Below are 27,709 nucleotides of genomic sequence, written 5' to 3'. Positions count from 1 at the left end.
TGAACCAAATAAAATACTAAGGCCAATCTCTTTCTGTAAAGCTCTTCTGAAAAGGACCAGACTAGGGAGACACAGTTTTTGGCAAGCAGTGTAAACTTGAATGGAAATGGTGCTTCTTGGAAGGCTGTACAGGGTTAGAATTGGCAAGTGCTGTGCATACTGGCACACTACAACTTCTGTCAAAAACCAGCAAGTCTTTAAACACCAGCTGATGAGGAATTTTCAGGGCTATCTTGTCTAGCTTGAGCAGGCCTGGCATTTCTTAACACAAACTAGTGTCTGGGTTAAAGACCTTCTGCTTTGTGATGCCTTCCTGAATAGCTTATTCAGCTGGAAAATACAGTGAACAAAGGAGCTGGAAATATTTTGTCAAGTTGGTGATCTCACAGTTCAGAGAGCCAGCTACCAATTATAAAGACTTCTATTGTATAACATGAGCTAGTGTGTCGAAAAGTCTAGATCTTACTCTATCTCTTTCTTTATTAGCTTCTGCATAATTATTTTTGCTTAAAGAATGATATGAATGTGGGGTGTATTCTCAGTAATTAACTAAATTTTTCTAATAGACTAATTTTAATAGCAAAATGGAGGTAATTTTTTTGTTTTTAAACTTTGAACTTGATTTCTGACTTATGTGGAATAGGAGGGAGGGAAGCCTACAGAGTTCATGGTGATTAAGTTTTCACAACTACGTGCAGCAAACAGTATTGTTTCTAGGGAGAGTGGGAAGAGGAAAAAGTCTGTGTCCCACACTGGTTAATTTAGTAGAGGTGTTGGCCAGAAACAGCGCATGATATAAGCATTAGGCTAACCACAGTATATTAATCTCAAAAATAAAGTACCAGCAAACCTAGTGAAAGAAATTGTCATTAGTACAAATCAGTTTTTTGTTGCTATTTTGTTTTTTTTTCTAGGCTTTGCAGTGAAATTCTGAATCTTAAGTATGACATCTTTCTCCTGCAGGTTGGAAAAGAGACCGTGCAGACAACAGAAGACCAGATCTTGAAAAGGGATATGCCACCAGCATTTATCAAGTAAACTCATTTTATTAAAAATCTTCTACTGTAGGTACAAGGAACCTGTTCCAATGCTAGATTATTGTCACTTAGTTCTGCTGCAGAGATTAGAAAATTCACTTATGTTTGGTTAGCTCTTTGCGGTCTTGAGGCTGACCTTTGTTAGGAACGACCTTTCTGCCAGCAGTGACTTTTTCTGTTACATTCTGTATATGCGGGTACATATGTAAAAATGAAAAATAATCGGAGTCACAGGGATACTTATCTATGTGCTGTTGTAGTTTTGCCTAACAGTGTTAGAGATAATGTGGTGTTCTCAATCTTTTCTATTAATTTTGTTGGTGGAAGAGTGTGAATTTGTTAGTGTAGGCAGCTGGTGCATGATACAGCTGCCTGAAAATCTAAGACATGTGAAGAACAGTGACTGATACCCTTAATTCCATGGCTCAGTGTCAAGGACAACTGACTTTCTTCTGCTGCCTTAAGTCTTAAAAATCATACATCACTTCTTGTTGTGGAATTGCCAAACTTCTTACTGCCAACTGACAAACTTTCACTGAGTGTCTTTGCCCTGCAAACTACTGAATGTAATTAGTGATGTCCAATGTATATAGAATGACTGAATATTTTACTGTATTCCCAAACAGGAAGATAGTCAAAACAAGAAAGTCTTAAGGCAACTAAGAAAATACTAAAATAGATAACAGAGATGATGTCTAAAGAGAAAATTTATGTTAGGCAGTGAAAAAGGATTTAGTTTGCACTGTAGGTTGACAAAATGAATAATAAAAAAAGCCTAGAATCAGGTGGTATTAGCGTAAGAGTTCAAGAATGAAACAACTGAATTATTGGCGAAGTACAGTCTTTCACTTGTGACCATCTAGGATGTCAATCAAGGTGATGCTACTGCCTGAGAAACTTTCTAGGGGAATCTTGGGAAAGGAGGTCTATAGGTCTGACATACCTTTGGATCAAATGGCTAGAAATTCTACACTAGAGAATAGAATTAACAGATCACAAATACATATGATTTGCTTTGGGTGAATTGACAGTGTTCTTGTGGAGATAAATTCTGCCTTATAAATCTGTTGGTGTTTTTAGAAATATCACAAACAGGGATAAGGGTAATCCAAGTGATATTCTGGGTAATCCAAGTATACACTGATTTCTGAGCTTTTTGGCAAAGCTTTTAGGAAAATTAAGTAGCCACAGTGTAATAAGAAAAGTTCTTGTATGGAAAAGAGAAAATTGCAAGTGAAAGGAAAAATTACATGATTAACCCTGGTGGCAATGTAATCAGTAGGGCTGTAGAGATCTCTGCTGGGATTGTGCTTTCACCGTGTTTACAAGTGTGCTAGAAACCAGGATGAACTGTGAGGCATAAGTACTTGCTGATGACCTATCTTACACAGGGTAGTGAAATTAGTGGATGACTCTGAGAAATTACAGCTGGACCTTATTAAACTGAGTGACTTGATATTAAGTGTGGATGATGTTATTTTAGAAGTACTAAAACGTACTTGTGGGAGAGCAGCAGGTCTAGTGTTGGATAGGATGACTGACTCTGAATTTACAGTTACCAACAGTGAGCAAGTTCTTGGAGCTGTGATAGATTGGTGAGAACATCCATCATGTGCTCAGTAGTGGTCAAAATTAAACCAAATGTTAGGTTTATCAGCAAAGAATAAGAGACCAAAATGTCATTTTATATTTTTCCTCTCACACCTTGGTCCCTTAGAAAGGCTGTATTAGAACTGGAAAAGCTCATAGAAGGACTTAGAACAAAGGTATGGCATTGCTTCTCTATAAAGCAAAGGTAAGTAGGCTGGATCTTTTCAGCCTGGGGTAAGTGATAGAGGGGATTGAGGCCCTGACAAATGTCTAAGGGAGTATGAGTTGCATGGAGAAGATAGAAACTTGTTCTTTTCTTTCTGTGCAACAGCTTGGTGGGGGCATTGCTTTAAGCTAGTAGTTTATAAACCAAGAATAGAGAGCGCCTTTTCATACAACAAGTCATGTACTGTTAAAATTTTTTATGTAGGTTTGGAGGTTAATAGATAAGTACTTAGAGGAATCCATTGTGGGTTATCAAATAGACAAACTGCAGGAAATCCCAAGAACTTAAAATAGAGGATGGGAGAGTGTCCAGAGGAAGCTTGATAAATGCTTATCCTGTTCTTAACCTTCATTAGGCATCTACTTGCAGCTACTTTTGGAGACAGGATGCTGAGCTAAATGGGCCTTTGATACAATCCATTACAGAGTTTATTATGCTGTGTTCCTGGTGTGTGATCTTGTTTGAGTGTAGAGGGGTCTGATTTTTTTTTGAGGGGAGTGTTTATGTATTGAAATGAGCCTAAACTTTTTTCTTACTTCTTGATGAGTTGTATACAAACATGTAATTTTGATTGTATTCATTTTTTAGGAGGTATAAAGTTTCTAGTTAATTAGCTAATTGTTCACCTGGACAACTAAGGGATTAAGGATAAGAGATTTTGTTGATTGTTATTCTGTAATCAGCCTTTGATCAACATTTAGCAGATTGTGGAGACTTAAATAGTTAAATTACTGTAGCAATGTGATACAAGCACTTATGAATAGTACCACTTTATGCTGGGTCCAAGAACTTTCTGCAGCAATTCATGAGTGCTTGAATTGTGATATAATGAAAAATGGGAAACAAAACTGTCATAGTAATCAAACCTACTTTACACAGTATTACTATCCTAGATGCAGTAATGTGAGCTAGGAATGTTCAGTGGCCTTTATGAATGATAACCTATTGCATTTGTTGTTTTTGTTAATCTGGAGTTTATATCAAAATGAACTAGTACATATTAACAGTTCCTTGTTAACACTGTGGAGTGTATTGTCACTGATATCTTTGTGTTGTAGAGACAAGTGACAGTCACAGGTGAGCTGCCAAGGGAGCCTTACCTTTTCCTGCCTTGAAGGGCAGGATTTGGATGCTGGAAGTGAGAGATGAGGGTTGTCTTTTTCTTTCCTGAGAGGAAAAGGAAAAAAAAAAATCCCAAACCTTTTTTGTTTCTGAAGTGTTAGTTTAGGAATTGGCATTCCTCTTTAAGGGAGTGCTCTGGCAGAACTTGTACTGGTGCATGGATGATGGGGTAAGGAGCAATGTGCATGTGCTAGCACGGCATTCCTTGTGCTTGTTTTGTCCATTCAAAAGCACCACTAGTCTTGAAGGAACCATACTTGGAGGATGAGAGAGAACATCTACTTATTCTTTTCAAAGACTTGGGTTTTGGTTTGCCTGAGACTGGCACTGAGGGTTCTTAATGAATATATATAATGGTAATCTGTAAAGTTTTTCAGTAGGAGTGTGGTTGTGCAGCAAAATAGTTTGTTGGCTGCTGAGAAACTATCATGCATCCCTTTGCTTGCTACTGACATAAACCACATTGGAACTATTGACCTAGAGTTAAAAATGCTGTGTTCTTTATCTTCATTGTCTTAATCACTAGGGAGTATGATTAATGCATGTAATTTACATCAGATGTTTTGCAATGTGTTCATATTACTTGCTATACTTCTCTTGTAAAGAAGGAAAGAACTGTAATCTCTAGGCAATGAATAGGGTGACACCTGATTTGTTTACACTGAGAATAAAAATTTGTCTGCATTTAATTTGCACACACAAACTCATTTGATAAATCAAGCAGTAACGTTATTCTATATTAACATTATTTTGGTTGCCAAGCTGGAGCTGCATTGCTGGTAACTGTATTAATAAGTTAGTATGTAAAATATTTGCTTTTTAATTTCTATTGCTGGAACTGCAAGTAATCTAAACTGTAATGGATGTGCTCACTATAACTTAAGTGATTAGGAATTGAAAAGAGCATTATTCAAACATCAGAGACATTGTCTGGCATTTTTGGGCAACCATTTCTGGGAAAAGCAGAGGTCAATCCTAAAAGGTAAAACCTAAAATGGTAGTTTAGCATAAACTAAACTTTTTCCTCACATGTTTTGTAAGGAACACTAACAGAAACAAAGCTGGTTGACTACCATAAGTAGTATGGTTTGAAATGTCATGACCTGTGTCTTTTCCAGAAAGAATTTGGCTGGTGTTAACATAGCTTTATTGTAATCATGCCTCAAAAATAAATATAATTTTTTTTATAAAGCTGGGGTTTTTTTAGGTTGTGATATCATACAGGGATTAGAAAATTCACCATGGCAATGTACTTCTATTCAAAACTTTTGATTCTTGTGATAGAATAAGTGGTTTGTTTCAGTAAATATTTTTAGTGTTTGGTTTTTTGCTTTGTTTTGCTTTTTAAATTAATTGAATTACTTTTTTTCCTTGTATTCTAATATTTTGTTTCCTAGCAGGGGATGTAGGGTGTCTGATTCTTAAACACCACTCTGCTTTCTTGCACATAGTGCACACTCCTGAAGTCTTCCAAATGCGTTGAGAAGTTTATACAAAATAGACTTTGTAGAATTAAAATGCAACTTTACCTTTTGGAGGTTCAACTCTAAAAACTGTAAAAGAAAACTTTGAATCGTTAGAAACATTTTTGTTACTTATGGTGACTTCTGGGGTAATACACATCTATGTTATTTCCTTTCTTTACAAATGAAAAAGCCAGTCTTGAGATAATTACTAGCAATAAACAGATGACCATGAAATTGAACTGTAGGAAATTAAGTATTTCTGAGCCTATAGCTCTGAACTGACTGAATAGGTGATTTGTTAATTCCTTTCTTGGCAGAGTTGAAAGGAATAAATTTGAGAAGCAAGCGTGGAAATCTAATTTATTGAAGTCAGTTGACTTTGATAATACAACTAAGTACATAGCATAGTAATGAGCAGACCATTCTCACTTTCTGCCTTGAAGTCCTCCTGTATTTCTTACTCGGTTATGAGTTACCACTGTCTGATGTCCTGAGTAGATGTCTCACTAAAGAGCGGGTTATGATAGGGTCAGCGGGCCTAATTCAGTCTACCCTAGGGAGCCATTAGGTGAAAACTTTACTTTCTGAAAAGAGTATGTTTTCCTGTAATGAGTGTCTTTATTTCTTTTACAGTTAAATTTGGATGTAACCATTAAGTTCTGCCATTTGTGTTAACAAGGAACATAGGGGAGAAAATGGCATAACTGTAACTTTCCAATAGTACTTAACTGAAAGTATAAAAGAGTATGTTCAGGTGATCAGTAAAAAATAGGCTATATGACAGGAACAAAAAAGTTGTGATAAAATGTAGTATTATTGTAGTAAAAGGGTTTAATTTAATGTTTGTTGGAACCTCCTGTAACTTGAATGAGCACATGGCATTCACATGCATAGAGTCTATGTTTTAGACTACACTTACATTTCTGTCAAAGAAATGGGAGAGAATGGAGGAAAGTCAAAGTAAGTGTAGTCAGTAACTACAGTTGCGAGTAGGACAGCTGACACAGAAGTGAAGTCTGAATTTTGTGTTTCTCTAAGCTGTCATGAAGTAATTACAACAGAATAAACCCTAAAGCTTTTCAGTGTTCCAGTTCTTAATATTTGAAAGTTGATTGTTAAATGGCTTGATGGAACCTAATTTCAGAGTTCATTTGCTTATTGTAGTACCTTCTGTGTTACTGTAATTACACACTATAATATCTTGCAAAACCTCATTTCTTTAAGTCTGGAATTGCAAGCAGCATTTGAAATTCATACCATATCACTGAATCCTGTGGCTATTTAAAATGCTGTTTGTGTTGTGTTAACACCCTGAAGAACTGGACTACAGCTTCAATGAGCAGGGCCCAGTGTCTTGGTTTTCTTAATACTATGTTCTTTTGTCTTAATGTGTATCTATCATTTAATATTTATTAATAGCAATTGGTTCTTGAATGACAATGCAAATACAAGGCTGATAAAGTTCAACAACTGCTTTGACTGTAGAGTCCTAAAAGAATAATTGTTTTGTCCCCTGCCCTTGTCATTAAGAATGAAAGGTGTTTTGCCATGTTGGGGCCTTTCCTTAATGACATTGTATTGACTGTACTGACTACTTCAAACGTTGCCTACGCTGGAAGATTGCATGACTTCTGAAAATGTGTTGTACAGTTTCTTGTTAAAATAAATACAAGAAATACTCTACTTTTTAAACTATAAAGGTTTAGAATGATCAGTTTGCTTGCAGTGCTTTAAGTAGTAAAGTTTAAAACAAATCCAATGTTTTCTCAAGTCTGTTGTCATATAGACAGAAACTAATCGGCAAGTTTTGTCTGATGACCTTCCACAGAGTGGAGAATGCCTGCACCAAACTTGTTCGAGCAGCCCAGATGCTGCAAGCAGATCCTTATTCAGTACCAGCTCGTGACTATCTAATTGATGGATCAAGAGGCATCCTTTCTGGAACATCAGACTTACTCCTGACATTTGATGAAGCAGAGGTAGGAATCCCAACATGACTGACATAGGTATCTGCACAGTAGTATGATTAATTCAAATACCCACTGAACTGAATTAGGTATTCTAAACTGTTGAGCAGATGAATGGGGTTTTGATCATTTTACCTTGACTGAAAGATATTTTGCATTCCTTTCTGTCAGAAGGAGCTTAGGCTTGTTGCTCTGTTTTGTTACAAGCATCTTTGTATGACATAATGTTTAGGCATTGCCTGCGATTATTCCTCAAAAAGTCCAGATCCCATCATCCCTGTCTTACATCTTCCTGTGTTCCCTTCACCATACCCATTACTGATCCTTGTATTCTCTGTACCCCTTCACTGAAAAGCTGTAGGCCACTTCCTAACAGGTCTGTCTGACTCATTAGCCCTAGCAACTTAATTGTCCTTGGGGCATGGAAGGTAATACAAATTTGGACTGTCTGGATGGTCAGCTAGAAGATGAGTTCTGATAGATCTAACAGTGCTACATTTTGGCTGCTGCACAAGGCAAAAAGTGGTTCAGAGATGCTGTTTGTCCATCTAAAGATGGACAAAAAAGCCGGAGTTGCAAGAAAACTTAAAAAGGGGTTTTGAGTGTCTTACACTTGAAAATGTTTCTTTGTTAGAAATCTTGCTTTTGTGATCCTCTTTCTGGGAGTCTTTCTTATTTCTAAATAGAAAATATCATGCTACTGTGAGGAAATGCTGATGTTAATTCCAAATCTTACATCTGCAACAGTCTGTTAATCTATGAAACTGTGTTGCTCTTGCTGCTGTTCTGAGTAGTCTAATATGGCATCCTTGTCTCATTTAATCAGCTCACAGTACTGTTAGCATGTTTCTCTGAAATGAAGAGAATGCTATGGGATTTCTCCATGGCACTTCTGATTACTCATTATTTTAAGTAGTTTTTAATAGGTACTACAAGTGTTATAGGACAGAATTGCAAGGAAGTGAATAGCTTTTAATCTCCCTGCTTCCAGTGTTTAGGAAATTAGTTGACTTTTGCAGACTTAATGCTTCATTGAACTAGTCTGATGACTGCATGTTAACCAGAAGAAGAATATTAGTCTGGAATAATTGACTTTTCACAAATACAAAGTTGGCATGTCTCTATCCTACTATGTTTCAAGATAAACTAACATTGGGACAAAACTGAAATAACAGAGGAAACTATGATCTGTTCTAGGCACTGAACACTGCATATAATTGTTAGGAATTAAATGTTAATTAGCTCATTCTTCAATGAGAATTGTATGTGGTGTTGTCGGAAATAATGTGGCTCAGGAGGGTAGAAGATTAACTGACAGAGAATGTTTTGGAATCAAGTATGAACTGAAAAAGTTAGGCTGAGGCAGATGTCCAGAGGTAAATAAAGTACAGTCTTCACAGATTTTTTCTGTAAAGCTTAACATGTTGGATCAACCTTTCCCACCGGAGTGCTGGATAATGCTTTATCCATATGTAAAGCTGTATGGTAAATAATAGTTCCCCGGAAAGTTTGGAGTCTGCTTTATGTAGTTGTGCTTTGTGATTTAAGTTAAATATTTTTTAATTGCTGAAATTGCAATTAAAAACTTCAAGCATGCCAGCATACTTAAATGCACTTCCTCATAACCTGTTTTCTTAATGCTATCCTTCATTTATCAAACAAAATGAAAACACTGGAAGTAGGATTTTGCATTTCTGAGTAGTGATATGCTGATTAAATATTGTCTTTGTCAATACAGCACTTGTGAGTAATGGCATTGTAGGTAACATAATCAGTAACCTTTGTGTTTGCCCACACATCATATTAGCAAATGCTATACCTGTTCTATTCTAATAATAGGCTTGCATTTCTAATTCAAGTGTAACTTAGCTTCAGCTAATAAATGATGGAATGTTCCTTTTTTAGGTCCGTAAAATCATCCGTGTCTGCAAAGGAATATTGGAATATCTGACTGTGGCGGAAGTAGTAGAGACTATGGAGGATTTGGTGACATACACAAAGAATCTAGGGCCAGGTTTGATTTGCTACAGCATATCATAAACATACTAAGTATAGTCTTTTCCACTACCTCTTTTTCACTCCAGCACCTTCTTCACCCAAGTTTTGAGTGTTTGGACAATGATAAAGCAGTTGCTTTGAAAGTGTCTGTTGGAAACAGTTTCAAACTAGAGCGCCAATGATGATGCTTTTCTAGTTCACATTCTCTTGTAAGAACGTAGAAGAGTCAAGATGTTGGTAGATGATATGTACTGTACTTTTCCTACACTATATTATGTGAGGGAAGTAAAGCATGTGCTAGTAATACAAAAACCCTGGAAAAGCTGTGTAATTAAGCACTCACAGCTATGAAGTCCATTAAGCTGGTAAAATGTCTGTACTAACTGAGATGGTTAGGCCTAGTAGGAATTTCCTGGAATAGTATAAGCTACATATCATATATTAGCATCTTAATGAGGTTGGAGAAGTAGCTGTCTTGCAGTATAATACAAAAGTCCATCTGTTACAGAAATTATTTTTGTTTGTTATTTGATGCTCCTTCACTACTTGTTACTTTGCTGTGTTAACTCACACTTTCACTGGTGGAAGTAAGTGATTGGTAAGTGAAACACTGGGATGCTATAGTGGAAAACTGTCATTAATCTCTGTCATCTACTACTCTAATGCTTTAGTTTCAACAGTCATAAAGTTGTTTAGGTATTTAACAAAAACGTTCTATAAGATCTAGATGTTGTGGTGGTAATATAGGAAGATGTTGGAATTGAAGTTACACTGAACAAAGGAATGCTTATATAAACAGAGCAGGAGTCCAGTTAGTACTTTATATATAAATAAGAATACATATGTAGAGTAAGAATAACTAGCTCATAAATGAAATGACTAGCAGTTGTCATGTCACAGAGCACGTTTGTAGATTATCTTGGGTTTTTTTAACGTGTGTACTTGTTTCTGGATGTGAAAAACTTAAGTTTCATGTGAAGGTATAGTGTTCTCTGAACTTTTTTTATGTCCTCTGAGAAGTTACCTTCAACTAAATAGATTTTGCCTCGTTTTGAACAGGAAAAGGTGAAGCAGAAAGGGCAATCTTCTCTTTCTGTGAAACTTGTTCTTTGACTTGGTATATACAATTTCAGTTTCTCTGTGGTCATTGTCTTCCATGTCTTTAAAATGGAAGTTTCCCCAAACTTCAGTTTACTCTGTTTGGCTCAGTCACAATTTTTTAGAATGAGATGTAGGCTTGTACTTTATTGAAATAATCTTCTCTAAACTCATGGTGTTCTGAATAAATAGCTAATCTTGTGCTTCTGGAATGCTCTAGAAGGACTGTCTTCCTCCAAGGTAAATGCCCAGGCCCACAAAACTTTATATGCCTCTGGTCCTTGTTCCCTTCAGCTGTATCAACGGGCATCTAAACTTAATGTAAGCACTATATAAATAACAGGAATATGAGTATGTACACTTAAAATCAACAAAGTGCTTATAGGTTTTATGTTGGAAGTAGAGAGGAGAACGTGAACATCTATTTAGGCTTTTGTATTTGAAAGAAAAAGTGGTTCTGCACAATTTACTCCTCTATGCTGTCAGTGTGAGGATTCTACTACTTCTCAGTATTGTCATTAAAGCTCATTTAACCTTTTTGTTATATTAAGATGCGAGCCAGCAGAAAAGTAATTCAGCCAGAGAGTATAGAGCTTTCTTCTAGTTTTATCTCCTGTAGGAGAGAGAGTAGGATCACAATAGTACCAATTTAAATCAGCTTAAACTTTTATGAAGCTCTGAAGTTTTCATGTGTGCTATCTGCTAAACCTCACAAGTTTTAGCTACTGAAAATAGATTTGCTCTAGACTAAATTTAATTCTTTCCACCCTTCTAGAACAGTGAAACATTTCTAGCAGAACTGAAGTATAAATAAATACAATTTTTGAACTCTGGTAGAACCTCAAGGCAAACAAACAAACCCCTGATGTTTTGTTTTTTCTGCCATTCACACTTAAGGCTTTGATTAAGTCTTAACAGAAAAGGAAAAAAAAACCCTGTGAATTAGCTTCCAGAGTTCATGATGTGACTTCATGTCCCAAAGCAGTCATTTGAGGTATTTTCCTATTTTTTTACTGTTGGGGCTTTAAATCAAGAATTTTGAAGAGTCCATTCTGCTTTGCTTAGTGGCTGTTTTGAATCAGTGGCTTCTTTGAAGCATCTGGAATGTGTTTTAAGTAACAGCTGCTAATTCAAACATTGTTTTAAACTTCAGAATAATTGTCATAATTCATTATACTTTGTTCTTATTTAGAAAGCTCAACTGTTGCAAATTAGACTTAGTATTACGTTTATTTATGACTATGTTTAATTACTTGAATCTTTAGGAATGACAAAGATGGCCAAAATGATTGATGAGAGACAACAGGAATTAACTCATCAGGAACATAGAGTTATGCTGGTAAACTCCATGAATACTGTGAAGGAGCTATTACCAGTACTTATTTCAGGTATTTTTGGCTTTAACTTTTAATATCACTCTGAATTGTCTATTTTGAAGGGGATTTCCAATGTTTTATGTTTATTAAAAAGCCACTCATGACATTGCTCCTGTACTCATTGAAAATAACTCTGCTACTTGTAGTAAAACTACAATCTTTTTGGTCCATACAAAAGAAAATGTATTACCTCCATATAAATGCAGTAGGAGATTACCTTAAGCATTGATCATATTTTGCATGTACCATTTTCTAATCTGTGGTATTCTCATAGCTATGAAGATTTTTGTAACCACGAAAAATTCTAAAAGCCAGGGAATAGAAGAGGCTTTGAAAAATCGCAATTTCACAGTAGAGAAAATGAGTGCCGAGATAAATGAAATAATCCGTGTATTACAACTCACTTCCTGGGATGAAGATGCCTGGGCAAGCAAGGTACGTTTCACACCTACATTTGTATATAGAAATCTAATTTTTATCTACTATGTTATACACTTATTAACTTGTGTTTTGAGACTGAAATGTGTGTTTGTGCATCAGTTTTGTAACACTATGTAATCACATCATGTGATCTCTTCAATATTGAAGAACATCTTCAGAGATATTAATGTATCTTTCAAAATTAGCTCACTCTCAATGAGTTTTAAGTGTGGCATTTGAAGTTGGCTTAGTGGTTGCACCTGGATGGTCAAACAGAAGACTTAGATTTGTTCAAAGTTTAGTTCTGGCATGATTAGGAGATCATGGAATATAGTGTATTGCTGTCAGAGAAGGATTTTTCTTTTATTTATATATATATATATATATATATAATAAATATATATATAGCTACCCTACATATCATATTTGACAGAGGGAAGTTAGGTATAAAAGTTATTGTTCTATACATTAAAGTGGTCTTGTAGGTAGGCATTTGTAGGTGAGACTTTTCTCCTAGATGCTACTAGAAAAGATATGCTGCTGTCATATTTCTTGTGCAAATTTTAGTCAATTTTTGGGGAACCCTCCTTGAACACCTCTCTCCCTTGTCCCCCTGCTCCATTTTTAGTCTGGACATGGGAGTAAATTTGAAGTGTTTGCCTTGTCTCAGTGAAATATATGTTAGACTGAATAGCCTCTGGGTGGGTATGATGTCTGTGAGGTTAATGTATGGGCAGTATTGTTTCCTTACAACTCAGTGTTAAGCTGTATAAGTGACTGCAACCGCTTACCTGGAGTTTAGTGGTGCTCTTAACTGATACCTACTGAAGATACTTGAAATGTCTAGCAGACATAAAGCAGGTCTGACAGAACAGTAAAAGTGTTGTTGTGGTCTTATGAGTAAATGTAGCTTTGTAACTGAAATTCCTGTCAATTTGTGGGGATATTTTGAAGTAAATTGATTTTTTTTTTTTTTTAAGGGTTAGGGCTATGAACAACAAGTAACTGTAAATATATTTAAAGAAAATAGAGACCTGAAGCCAGACTTATTAACAAATGAAATCTTGCAGAAGATCTAACATTGATGTAATCTAGGCATTAAAATCACTTTGGCCTATATTGTTTGGCACTTTGACCCTTAGTTTGCCTTTTGATTTATTTTGTCACTATCACTTCCTTATTATGACTCCTTTATGCATCTTTGTTTTTGTTCTCCTGTTTCTTACCCTTTTTTTCACCTTTAGAAGGTAAGCTTTCTTCCACACCCTACACCTCTACTTTGTACTAAAACCAAAACAGCATGCATGTGGGATTTTGTGTTGTGTGCAGACTGTGTGCTGTGCAACTTCTTATTTGTGTGCCAGCTGTGACACTATACTTACGTATATATACACACAGAGGTTTTAAAAGGATCTTAATAGCTCTGTCTAGCTATATGTAGAATTGGCTGTCACTAGGGGAATATAATTGAAAGCTGAACTGCATTAAGACTGTCTTTCTGAGTCTGATTAGAGTTAGCCCAAGATTTTGAAGCACATTCTTGCTGAATGCTTTTGTGTTAATTTATGTTACTAGTCTCTGTAGCAACAAATAAAGGATCTAGTCATGCAGGAGCAAGCTTTCTGTATGCCCAGAAAGCTTTATTAAATCAGGAATTTTGTCCATTCTGTAGTATTTTGCCAGCAGCCTTCCTTGAGTTCAGATGGTTCATATTCTTTTGGTCTGCACCTAAAACTTCAGTTCTGTATATGCATTTTTTCAATTCAGCTTTATTTTTTTTTTATTTAATTGCAAAATATGAGTATGTGTTGGTTTTTTTGCACAACAAATTTGGTAATTTTTCTGGCAAAAAAAAATGTGGCAACAAGTTGGCAATTTAGCCTTAGGGAATTCTTACTCTTCTTCCCACTGAGGCAGATTAATAGAAGTTTTTTTATTAAGAAAACGGTGTAGTAGCAGTATTTCCAAAGGGAAAATATTGGTCATTATACGTAATGCATAAATATGTTGTGTGGACTAGTATAATCGAAGTATCACTCTGTTCTGAGTTAAGAACTTCTTAATTGTATTTTCTTTTTGAATTAAGATAAGCTGACAGTTTGGAACTGTAGCACTGAGCATTAACCAAGCAATTATGACAAAAAATTTGCGTTGAAAAACACAGTGGGATGAAGAAGCAGGAACTAGTTTGCTAATGGCCACCTATTACAGACCTTTTCCTGTATTTGGGTATATATCTAACGACTGACTCATTATTTTTCTGGAGGGAAATGGAGGAGCTTTTTTAAATTCTACTTGAGATTATTGTTGCATGCATTTTATGCCTGGCATTCAAGGGAAAGATATTTTCCCCATGCTTTTCTAGAGCAAAGTAAGGCGTGTTTGGGGATGCACAGCCTTGAATTTTTACCTGTGTGGTACATGCTATTGTTGATGTTGTAATTTATTTTATGTTTATTATTCTGTGTTGATGTTAATACATTGAACTATTACAAAATCTACCTAGAGATAGTGAAGAATGAAGAAGTGTGTGGAGCCAGAGTTGCAGGCTTTTTTGTAAACTATTTTGGTCTTTCTAGACTCTGAAATGTGCATTACTGTTACTGGATTGCAAATAATTTTTGCTTGCACCAGAAGTGGATTTTTTTTAAAATAGTATGATGATTTAGAATCGAAATGCTGAGAAAATACTGATCTCTGACAAAATCTTGGGGAAAAATAGAAGGGTATATTTATTTTTTCCCATTCATAGCATTGTACCTCTTTTCCTTGAACTTAATTTTACAGGGGAGTTTAGCTTTCTTTTTTTGGTAGTGTTTATTTTTAAATGAACTTGAGGTAATACTCAATTCAGTTATCTTCCATTTCCACAGAAATTGAGGGAGTTAAAAGTTGTATGAAGCTGAGGAGTATCTCGTATCTTGCAGGATTGAACCCTGGGTGGTGACTAAGCCATCTATTATGCCAGAAGGCTGTCTTTGCCTATTTCCTTCAACATTTCCTTCTTTGGTAATGAAATGCAGATATTGCTACATTAGACCACTTTACTGAGTCAGAGGTTGTATTTTATATTCAACAAGAGATTGTGTAGGTTTTATTTTGCTCCTTTTCAACGCAGTGCCAATACCACCTGCTCTATGAATAATCTCGATATTCTTGGTAGTGGCAGAAGTGATGCATGAAGGTATCTTGAATAAGTGCTCATTTACTTTAGGAACTGATTTGCAAAAAGCCAACTTGCTCTTTTCCCTTTAGACAATGTTGCCCTAGCAGTTTAACTTGATTAACTTGTTTATCTCTTCTGGAAAGGTAATAGTACTGCTTTTGTTAATAAATTTCTTGTGGTCAGCAGAGGGGCTGTGGGGAGAGGAGGGAAAGAATTGATTTTTGCTGATAAAACTGCTCTATATGAAACTTTTTTGCAGGATAGCTGTAGGTTTTTTTTCTTCATTGCAACTGATACTATGCTGGCAAATCCCAAAGAGCAAAATTTTAAACATGTTTAGAGCTTTAGGAAGGAACAAGGCATTTAAACAGTTTCAGAAATCAGGAATATCACGGCACTTTTAAGCAATAAGACCCTTGAGCAAGTTGCTTTGTTTTGTTTAAATTGAGTATTTCTCCTTTTTTCTTTCTGCTTAATAGCCTGAATTGTTGGGTAAGTCCAGACATTTCAGGATTGCTACACCTTTGTTGCTTGCAGAGTGTCTGACACCAGACGCACCTGTGGCAGAAACAAACGTACAGTACCAACAAATCTAGTTAAGGATATGTTCTGATTTTCTATTTAAAAATTACTTGTCTTACTGCAGTGAAAGCTCTTTATCAGGCTAAAGCTGAGAGGAATTCCTTGCTGTGGCAGTTTGAGCTGTGAAGATGGAAAATCTGTCTTGAGAGCAGTTGTCCTGGAACACTTTGGCTACACTAGGATTTCACCAGATTTTTTTTTTTTTTTTAAATAGGAGAACGGAACACTATTTTTCAAATGTGAGTGCAGAGTCACACAGAGTAGCAAGATTTACACTGCAGAGCAATCCAGTCGTATAGTCTTCATATGATAGGACAGATGGATTGTTATTGCTTGGATAGTGCTAGCAGTTACAAAATCATGAGTGTAAAAGCTAGAATACCCTTGATTTTGTCCCCTGATACAAGACTTTAGATTCAGAGACTTCTATACAATTTTGCTGAAACTGCAATTCTGCAGGCAGCCAAGACAACACAAAAGCCTGTGTTAGTAAAAAGGGAGGGGCAAAAACAGTTTTCCCAACACTCTTCTTTTTCTCAGCCATCCCATACCTATCATCTCATCAATAAACTAAGCAACATTTCTTGCCTTTTTAAAAAATTCAGTTCTTTGTTTCAGATTATTTCTGGATAGACAGGCCTGCAGTAGACCATTAGTTCCAAACTGAAGTAACTTCACATATAAAACAATAGAAAACTGTAACACCTACCTTCATAGCTAGGAAAGTTTTTATATACATTTGAATACTTAAGTGATTATTTACTTGTCTCTTATCATATATTAAATGCACAATTCTCAAGCTGTAGAGAAGATGATTTCTAAAAGAATGTGCCCACACCACCCCTGGCTGCATATCTTACCCTGTAGAAGTTTTTTTCAGACATGTCCCGACTTAAGCTCTGAGACCCAGTTTCTAGATTTGAGAACCGATCATCCAGGTGAAAATGATTCCTTTTGGTGCTCTCTTTCAGGCTGTGATTCAAGAACCTTTAAAAATATTCAGCAGTGTTGTTGCATGACCTTTTAGAAAGTCGGTTGCTGAATTATAGCACCTTACGAATAGCTGACAGACCAACAAGCATGAATAAAAATGACAGAATGTTTACAGTGATGTATCTTTGAGCCTAAGCATGCAGAGTGAACAACTCCACAAAAACAGCAGTTCTTTAGTGTTGTCAGGATATCACATGCTATACCACGTACTGATTGTTGATGCTAGTAGGCTCCTCTTGATAAGAGTGGGACATGGATAGTCCAATTCAGTTGGAGAGCAAGAGCTAGGCTGCTTTTCATCATCTATATACCATGGAATGTTAGATGCATTTCAGATTATCTCTATGATGTGTGGTAAAAAGCTATTTTGGCTTTTTCCCAACTTTCTACTTAAGGTACTAGTTACATGTTTCATTGTCTTTCCATTTGTGTAAGATAGAAAACTTCTGGCCTCTAGTGGAGAGATGACACATGAACAATTAACAGTGTATGCACAGGAATGAGAACTGGATGGTTTTTTTCTTCTCAGGTCAGAGGTGCTGGATAATAGCAGTATAATACTCAAAGAAGCAGCTTTTCTTATGATCCTGGCAGAGGAGTTCTGAGTTTAAAACAACCACATGGGAATACATGTGGTTGTCTCCTAAGACATTAAATTCCATATTTGAGAATTCCAGGAATTAGCTGGCAGTCTGTTTTTCTGCAAACAGCAGCTGTTTGACTTTAAACAGTAGAGCAGGTGAAAAATGTAGATGTACATCCTTGTAGACTGAAGTAAGCAGTAAAATTCATTGGCCAATTTTCATTTTTGAAAAGTTTAATCTCATTGTTACAACTTTTCTATGTGATCTGATGTACATTAAGGAAAAAAATGGAACTAACGCCAAGATGTAAGCTTATTAGAGCTCTGACTTTAGAAATTAAACGCTAGAAAATAAAGAAATAGAAAAATCACTAAAATTGCATGCATATTTTCTGCATTTTGAGTGAAATGAAAATGTCTGCCTTAATTTGAAAGAAGTGATTATGACCTGCTAGTTTTAAAATGAGTTTTGAGCTGCTTATATGGGTGTGTTTCTGTAAGTAGACTCTGCTTTATAGAACTTCTGTCTGCTTTGGCTGTGCTGACTATTTATGCTTTGATTTTGAGAATCATTTTGGTGGTTTCTTTTTTGTAAAGGATACTGAAGCCATGAAAAGAGCTTTAGCCTTAATAGATTCAAAGATGAACCAGGCAAAAGGTTGGCTGAGAGATCCAAATGCACCTCCAGGTAATGTTTAAAAAAAATAAGTCTGAATAATTACGTTATTTAAGACAAAATTGCCTTTAAGCATTAATAACCCATATGTAGTTTATCATTCTTGAGGAGCCTGTATTTATTATTTTCTTTAGATACTAGAGATTCACAAGTTGTGTCTAAATGACCTGGAAAGCTTTGCTTGTTTTCAGTTGCCTAAATAGTATACTCTCTAGAACATAAATGTTTTTTCTTTGCAGTCCACTAGTAAAAACAAAACCCCATAAACTACATTGAACAGTATTTAACTTCAGTAGTTGCTAATACTTAAAATACCTTCTTTTGTATTTTCAAGTTTGTGTAACTTTAGATTTGCCAAACAGAATCTCTTTAAGCATTTTTCTTTCTGTCTTGACCTAAAATTTTCAACATGAAAATCTGCCATAAATACTGTAACTACAGTCACCTTTACTTATGTAAAGGTTTTGCCTTTGTATGCATCTTTAAAGCAAATAAAACCAGATGGAGGCCTGTTCCATTTGGACTTTGAAAGACTTCCTCCAAAATTGAAGCCAAAATAATACAGTTGTATATACGTCAGAAGTGAATTATCTGTGGAGCTTCTGCTTATGCTACTTATGACCTCATTCTCCTTGCCACATTTAATTCCAGAAACCTGAAAGTTATTTTCAAAGCCTTCTGTCATTGACACTGACAATTAATGACATAAAATATGAAGAATTCAGTAGCTAAGGACAAATGTGAAGATAATTGTAGAACTTAACTGCAAATCATTATTTACTGGGTGTGATACTTATGGGATCTGGGTGGGTTGCAAGTAAAAGGAATGTTGTTCTTGCATCTTCTTTAGCCAAAATCAAGTCAAATTTGCAACTGGCTGAGGTTAAGGCTATATGAATCTTGCCATGTTACTCTTTTCCTTCTCAGCTTGAGTTACAGATTCTACAAATGAAATATTAATAGAAATTAAGCTATAATAACTATGATTAAATGACTTGAAAAATATGGCACATGATGAACATTAAGGTTATGCTATATTGTTTCAGAAATATCATCCCATTATAATGATCACATTTGGTGTATATCTCATAGTTTTTGATAAATGTATTTTCACGGCTGAACCTAGTGCAGTTGATGTGGTGGGACATGATGAGACTAGCATTTTACATGTCAAGGAATATCTTGTTTATTTTACTAACTGACTCTGCATCTTAGGGGATGCTGGTGAGCAAGCAATAAGGCAGATCCTTGATGAAGCTGGAAAAGCAGGAGAACTGTGTGCAGGCAAGGAACGCAGAGAGATTCTGGGAACATGCAAAACGCTGGGCCAGATGACTGATCAGCTGGCTGACCTCCGAGCTAGGTAAATCTATTACTTTTAATGGACAGTTTTCCAGTACTATTGAAACAGGTTTTCTGAACATGCAGTTGTCAATTCCTAACCTGTAAGAGAGTAGGCCAGTAGCTCTGTTTTGCCTTTTTTCTTTCAGTCTCTTCTGATAAGAGTAATATGTTTTAACATGTGAAATCTTAATTACATAACATGATGAGCAAAATTGCTCAGGTAATAATTCAGAGTTTGTTTAATGTCAAACACATAACCTTCCTCCAAATTAGTCAGAAATGAAATTTTAAACCTGGTGACTGTAATATATATGAGTATTCTAGTTTTTAGCTGTTTGAGATGTTAGACCACAAGCAGTAGTTGTTGAAGTTGTTTATCAGTCACTGATAAATTCTGCTGAACTTCATTTGCATTTCTTGCATAGAGTTTCATTTAACCAGAGCCCTTTATCAGTTTTCTGCCTCTTCATTAGAAATTGGTTATTCTTTCGCAATGGTGTTTTGAATTTAAGAGGTTTTGTTTTTAGGCAGCAGATGAGTCTCTTTACATTTGCTGTATTGTTTTGGTGTTAGGTACTATGCCATTTTGTTCTTTTACCAGAAAGTGGGAAGTTTGATACTCCTTTGTAAAGGTGTAAAGAGAATGAGCTAAATACCATTCCATATAGTTTGAACACTATATATACATCCTGGAGTATAAGGAATTTTTCAGCTGCTTATCAATGTAGTAAGTTGTTAAGCTAGAGTGCTCTAACATGGGTTTCTTTGTTTTGTTGTAACACTCCTTCCCACCCCCCAAAAATAGTACACCCAGAAACCCAAGAAAGCTATTATTGTGATACATTAGGGATGCAGGTAATTTTTCTGTGATAAAATATTTTCCCTGAAATGTTAATGAGTCTTTCAAATTGTCAGAAAAAGAAATACAAGTTTGGAGTTCTTTGTTTGGGGTGTTCTTTAAAAAAAGCTTTTAGGTAAAATAAGTGCCTGTTCTGACTTCAGTGAAGTGCAGGAAGTGGGGAAATGAAAATTATTTGCAGAACTGTGTTTTGGATTACCTTAAAAACAGATTCCCTGACATAATTTTAAATCTGTAGACTGTTAGGCTCTGAAGTGTTGCAATGATATATACACAAGCTTGGAATAGTTCTATAACTTATTTCCATGAAGAGTTGTTAGTTTGTAATATAAAGGCTAAAAAGGCAAAAATTCAGAAATACTGGTTTATATTGTCATTAAAGTGATCTGTATTAGCTGTAATAGTGGTAGTGGGTGAGAAGCTGGTTTTAGTTTATTTTTACTTGGGTTTCCAGCTGTGATTGACCTTAGAGAATGTAAGAGCTTCTTTGAACCAGTGTTTGCACAGAGTATTAGAATTAGGCTAAACTTGTTGTAAAGCAGGGGCTAGTGTCAGCTTTGTATTGTGTGAGATTTTTGGAGGTGGAGGAAGAGACAGAAATAAGATTCACTAACAAATGAGTTCATTTCTATGCTGGTTTAATATGTACATGACTTCAACTCAGCCTGTGAGAAATAAGGTATAAGGAAACATCTTCTGAGACTCTGGCCTGACTGTGTTAATACACCTTAGCATCTCAGTAGCATGCTTGTCATCCTTCCACGTACTCTGGTCTTTTTAAAGATAGTAGTTTGATAAAGTTAATATGCTCAAAAAACTTTCCGGTAGTCAGGCTATTTTGGAATGGGATATGAGATTTCTTATTCAAATCTAATGTTCTCAGGCATATGTATTTGAAGTAATCTTTCTATCCATCTTTTAACTCCTAAGAGTTTGAACAGTGGTAGTGCTGCAAATTGTTTTTTACGGTCCTGTAAATTTGTATTGCTAGCATCCTTTTCGCCATTTTAAGAAGTCTTACCAATAGCCCATAACCTTTAATCTACTTTGTCAACATGATAGAGGCCACTAAGACATTTTCACTTTCAGACTTTGTCTTCACTTAGGTATGGTGAGACATAACTCCTGCAGGTTCTGACTGACTTGCAGTAATCTATAAATGAGGAGATAACAGGCCTTGCCCTGGGTACTTTAATAGAACTGTATCCTCAAATAGCCTTACTTTGTGACACTTCAACTTGTTCATTCTTCTGAGGATGTTAAATGCCAAATTCTGGAAAGGGGAAAATATGCTTTTAGTTTTAAACTCTTCCTGCTGTGTTCCTCCTCAGTTTTTTTGTTTTCCCAGGGGGAAAAAAAGATTAAATACTGTACCTCTGCAATAATTGCTGGGAATGCTCACAAGGAACTTTTCTTCTTCATTAGAAAAAAGCTTTGTTCAGTCCTGAGCTGAATCTGTGATGCTCTTTTTGTCTTGGGCAGAGGACAGGGTGCTACACCCATGGCTATGCAGAAAGCACAGCAGGTGTCACAAGGTCTGGATTTGCTCACTGCAAAAGTGGAGAATGCAGCCCGCAAACTGGAGGCCATGACAAACTCTAAGCAGGCAATTGCTAAGAAGATTGATGCTGCTCAGGTACCACTAATGACTTAATAAATACTCCAGAAGATGATTACATTGCTGCTGTTAGACCTCTTAAACTGAGTTATTGTAGTTGTTTCCAAACACAACACAGTTACTTGTTAGGAAGAACACACAGGAAATACTTGCTTTTACAAAGAAAAATCTTAAATTCAGTGATTTACAGGGTGCTGTGAGTTTTGCTACAGTTTATGATATTTTTTTACATAATTTTTTTAGCATTGCTGAAATTTTCAAGGTTATGAAATTAAAATGAGGGAACACCCTAAATTTAGACATAAACTGATCTTGTTACAGAAAAGAGCAGAGGAATTTAAAACTGCACAGATTTACCCGTGGGTAAAACCAGAACACTTTCCTTGGGCTCTTTTTTGGGAGTAGAGTTCAGTATTTAGAACATTGTATTCATGACAGAAGCAAAGCAATGTTAATGAAACTGCTTTTTCTTTTAGTTGATCCTTTAACTCCCATAATGGTCAGCCTATTACCCAGTGGTGATGGCCATCAGATAATGAACCTTCTGTATATACTTTATCTAAATGTGTGTGTGTATAATTATAAATGAAAATATACATTATTATTATGTATATTTCAAATGAAATGATAATGAAAGTTTCTAGGTAGAGCTCTGTAAAGAGTGCCACACTGCACAAGAGCATCTGTTTTCATTTTTTTTCCCTGAAATTCAGGTCACGAGTCTCTAAAGCTACTAGATAAATTTTACTTTCTGAAAATACTGTTGGCAAATGTTGGGGAGAGAGAATGTGAAATATTTGGGTAGATTTCATCTAGTTTGCCATCTTCTTTCAAAACAGAAAATCTGCCAGACAACAGAGCAACTTCATGGTATCTATTTAATAAACAGAAATTGCTTTTGGAAAGTATTTTCTGTTAAATAAAGTTTTGAAAGCTGTATTAGTATTTCTTTTTGTTTAAAAGTCTCTATAAATAATAATACTGTTTACCTTCACTTGTACACAACTTCTTTCTACTAAGAATTGGCTTGCGGATCCTAATGGGGGCAGTGAAGGAGAAGAACATATTCGGGGAATTATGGCTGAAGCAAGGAAAGTTGCAGAATTATGTGAGGAGCCTAAAGAAAGAGATGATATCCTTCGGTCCTTAGGGGAGATCTCTGCTTTGACAGCTAAGCTGTCAGATCTGCGACGACAGTATGTATTAGCCTTATCAGCATTAATTTATTTGAATGATTTTAATTTGCAGTTCAAAGTGCTGAGCAAACTCAGAATATTGATGATTAATTGGGGAATATATTTTCCTCCAAGAACTGGGAATGGTCATCATCTTATACTTCTGAGTTTCTATCCTGTATTTAGTAAAAATTGAATGCAATGAATTCTTCAGTTTCTGGGCAGCAAGAGGAAGCTAACTTTAAGATCCTTTTAAAAATTTAACTTATAAAATATGGTATCGTTTTTAAAGCTTCAACTTAATGATTTTATCCCAAAGCTCAACTTGTGCTATCTTTCTCAAAAAAAAAAAAAAGAGAGTAACTAGAAAATATTACCTAGAAAGTATTTTCTTTCTACTGCCTACGGAATATTTGACAAGCAAACCAAAGACCGAAGTGAGCTCCTCTGTACTGTCAAAGCACTTTAAAGGAACAAGGGAATGTGAAATTTAAATTTGTTTATACAGAAAAATGTCATCACTGTTTTTTGCTAAGCATTTTAGTAAATAGCAGCGTGGAACATCTCCACTTCAGTCAGTGCCAGTGTTCTAAGCTGTAATTGCAAACTACATAAAAGATATGACTTTGCAAAACCGATATAGAAATACATTTATGAAAGAGGATGCTTGAGAACAGAAGTAGAGAAACAGTTATTGTATAAATTGTGATCTTTATCTATGGCCAGATGCAAATATGGAGATAAATAATTTTCTTTCTTCATTAGACACTTTAATCAAGTTTCTCTTGAGATTTAACTGTTGCAGGTCTTAATGTGCTACCTCTTTTCAAGTTTGTATATAGCCTTGGGTCTGTTGCTGCTTACTTTTCTGCTTGTAATGTGTGGCATTGTTGCAGTTGTTCATAAGACAGCCATGAGTATGGGAAATCAAGTCATACATCAGTATTATCGATGACAGTACCATGCCTTCCCCCACCTCAGTGATCTGTTGAATATATGTAATGTCTGGGTACCACAGCAGAGAAGGGGAGGTAGGGATTTATGGATATCAAATCTGCAATATTTGCTCTGAGACCCGAGTGTTGAATTCAACCTTGTTTAAAAAGATGAAGTACCTCCCATTGTGTGCCTGCTGAATTTGGGATTAGCTGTGAATGACCTTTATATGACTATATTTTTTTTTAATCCTTAGCGGGAAAGGTGACTCTCCTGAGGCCCGTGCGTTGGCTAAGCAAATAGCCACATCACTTCAGAATCTGCAGTCCAAAACAAACAGGGCTGTAGCAAATACTAGGCCAGTTAAAGCAGCTGTCCATTTGGAGGGCAAGATTGAGCAAGCTCAAAGGTGGATAGACAATCCTACAGTTGCTGATCGGGGAGTAGGTAAGTGTTTCTGTGTGCTCTTCCCCTCACGGTTTATGGTAAAACTTGTAAGTAATTTTTACTTACTGAAACTACTGCTTCTGAGATGCGTGGAATCTCTTTACTGATCTCTTTACTGACACCTGCAGTTTGTGGCTGGAGATTTATAGCCAAGCTCTGCATGAAGTATTATTGAATCAAGCTGGCCCATGATTCTCTTTGTCTCTGGAAGGAAAACTTTGGGGAAGAATAGGAGACCGTGTCCTGTAGAACAGAAAAACTTTAGACTGCTCCTTGCTCTTACTTTGTAAATATAGTATCTTGAATTTGAATTTCTACCTACTCCAGCAAATAAAGTCCTTCACAGAGGAGAAAAACATTCATAAGCCTGATCTAAAAATACCACTTGTATGATTTCTGATTAGTCTGAGGAAAATGCTGCTTAATCAAAGAGAAAGGTGATCTGAGAATCCAAGCATGCTCTCAGCAAGCATATAATTATGGTTGAGGAATTGCTCCACTGAGAACTTATTGTAAACCTTTTCTGAAATTTCTTATTTAACTTCTTCTGATGTCATTTCAAGTAGGTGCATGAAGCTTGAAAACTGGGTTCAGTAATTTCTTCCATAGCAGTTAAGTCTGAGTAAGTGCAGTTACACTGAACAGTGCAACTGATAAAGACAAGTGGAAACATGCCATATAAGAAGTAGTATAACTGCAAACCTCTAATACCTCTTTCTTACACCTTTTTCTGTCAAGATAACTTCTGTTGTGTGAATAACCAATGACAGATCCTTGAATTAAAGATTTAATGATGTTGATAGCTCGGATGCTTGTGAAGTGCAAATTTATATGCAACATTTTAAACAGAATAGTGGAGTTCCATGTTTTGACACTTTCTGATGAGCAAATTTCCCACAGATTGAGATAACCGAGAAGGCGGTAGATAAGTCTCATGAGATGTTTTTGGCAGTGGCTGAAAGCCTTCCTAAATTTGGTGTTTCTCTCGAACACCTGTGAGGTGATTGGCTCAAAAAAGTGCGAAATCTAAACTTAATTTTTATTATTTTTAATTGGAAAGAAACAAAGGTAACTCGAACCTGTAAGTGCCTAGTTAATTATGAAGCTTGCATACATACTGAAAGCTTGCTGAAGAAACTGAAGTTTCTCCACACTAGATATATACTACAGAATTTAATCAAATCTGGAGTAATACATCTGACAAAAATGTGTGTAGAGATGCAAGATGTGGCCTGTCCCATGACTTTAGTGTTTCTAGTTTAATAAAATTCTAGTTGTAGCATGATGTCATTGTACAATTTCTTTCATTTAAATGTCTTTCAATTGCATTGGCACGTGGCAGGGTGCTTATAGGAAAGGTATATTAAGAATATAAATCAGATTTGTGCTGTCTTCAGTCTTGACAGCACTTCTGGTAGAATTTGGCCTGATATTTTCAGTGCTATGATAATGTGAAAATACTTCAGTATTCTCTGCAGTAGTAATGACCATGTCACAAATAACTGCAAACACACATTGTTATTGTAACATAGTGCTTCAACACTGAATTTTGAAGTAACAAGGCAGAATATGTATTATTTTATAAACACGAGAACCACTTCAGTAGTGTTAGCTGCTACAAACATCTACATGCAGTCATACTATGAATTACCCAGCTAAGTGATGGTGAAAGTACTTGTAATTGGCAGATACAGACTAGGCAAGATGTATTGAAGTATTGAACTGATGTGTGAAGTGTACTTGCTTGGCTGCACTCGATTTATGCAAAACATCTTGGGGCATTCCAACAGCACCAAACTTAGCTATGCTAATAAGCGTTCTAAAATGATGGTGGCAATGCTGAGTGATTCTTGGGTAGTCAGGTCCTGTGACAACTTCTAAGTGATTTTGAACTTGATTATGAACTTGGATTACTTGTGTGTTAGCATTGGTTTAAAATGGTTCTTCAGTAGATCTTTAAAGGACTTAATATACAATGACTTCCTTTAAAAGAAGAATGCTATTGTATTAATTGCAAGAACAGGAAGCTTCTGTAAGCGCATGAAGGAAATCACCCATGGTAAAAATAAATTTTTTTACATAAAAGCTTTTGACACACTGTGAAGGCTTTGTAAGATGGTCTTCTGTCCCCCCTCCCCATCCAGAACACTTGGCACATCTTACCCATGATTTTTGGAATTCTGGGAGAGGGTATTTGACTTTTTCATTTATATTTTCTTCCTGGCTTTTCTCCCCCTCTTCCTGCTCATTGTCTAATGACTTGTAATGATGTGGAGATGAGTTACAGTGCTTGGAATTTGCCGGTGCTTTCTGTTGGAGTCAACAGATTAGTTATGTAGGAATAGCTGTCAGCTGTAATGGTTAACTTCTGTGAGACCACCCTAGTTAAAAAGGATGCATGTCTAGCCAGAGTTGCTGTAATAAGCAAAAAGAAACTGGTGAGAGTTTAATTTCTGTATGGGTTTGAACTGCAGTTACTCAATAATGAACTGCAGAAGATCCTTTCCACTATCTTGAAAGGTGTTCTTAAAACTCCAGGAATTCTGAAGTGTCACTCACTTCATGTTACATCTGATTTATGCCTTCAATTTTTTTTGTTCCACTGTATGTTAATGCACCATGACTTCTTCCACTGTAGGCCAGGCAGCAATTCGGGGTCTGGTTGCAGAAGGTCGTCGTTTAGCCAATGTCATGATGGGACCTTATCGTCAAGACTTGCTTGCCAAGTGTGACCGTGTAGACCAACTGGCTGCTCAGCTAGCTGACCTCGCAGCAAGAGGGGAGGGAGAATCTCCGCAGGCCAGGGCAGTTGCTGCTCAGCTTCAGGACTCACTGAAGGTAAAAATCTGCTCTTGTGCAGTGCAACACATGATATGTTGAAGTATTTGCACTCCTCTGATAAAGTGCTTGTTTGTATGAGGCATCAATAACATCAAAAGTGCAGAAAAAAACCTGTTGGTTTAGCCGAGATACTTAAAGCAAACTTTCTACAAAAGCCTTGATATCATGCCGAAGGGATTAATTCCAAAT

The 27,709-nt window shown here is 36.0% G+C and overlaps 1 protein-coding gene across 3 annotated transcripts in view; it reads left to right on the top strand.

The window, feature by feature from the left end:
• Positions 1-27,709, top strand: part of VCL (vinculin) — a 65,201-nt gene that overhangs the window by 23,354 nt on the left and 14,138 nt on the right. For all 3 annotated transcript variants that reach the window (XM_074907213.1, XM_074907214.1, XM_074907212.1), the window contains exons 2-12: positions 964-1,034; positions 7,270-7,420; positions 9,314-9,422; positions 11,770-11,892; positions 12,155-12,315; positions 18,222-18,312; positions 19,516-19,663; positions 21,986-22,139; positions 23,142-23,317; positions 24,489-24,679; positions 27,318-27,517. In XM_074907213.1, the coding sequence (XP_074763314.1) occupies positions 964-1,034; positions 7,270-7,420; positions 9,314-9,422; positions 11,770-11,892; positions 12,155-12,315; positions 18,222-18,312; positions 19,516-19,663; positions 21,986-22,139; positions 23,142-23,317; positions 24,489-24,679; positions 27,318-27,517 (1,575 nt within the window). The remainder of the gene's footprint in view (positions 1-963; positions 1,035-7,269; positions 7,421-9,313; positions 9,423-11,769; positions 11,893-12,154; positions 12,316-18,221; positions 18,313-19,515; positions 19,664-21,985; positions 22,140-23,141; positions 23,318-24,488; positions 24,680-27,317; positions 27,518-27,709) is intronic.

This window comes from Athene noctua, chromosome 5 (assembly GCF_965140245.1).
Source record: "Athene noctua chromosome 5, bAthNoc1.hap1.1, whole genome shotgun sequence".
NCBI classification, from domain to species: domain Eukaryota; kingdom Metazoa; phylum Chordata; class Aves; order Strigiformes; family Strigidae; genus Athene; species Athene noctua.
This window is presented reverse-complemented; position numbering and strand designations above follow the sequence as displayed.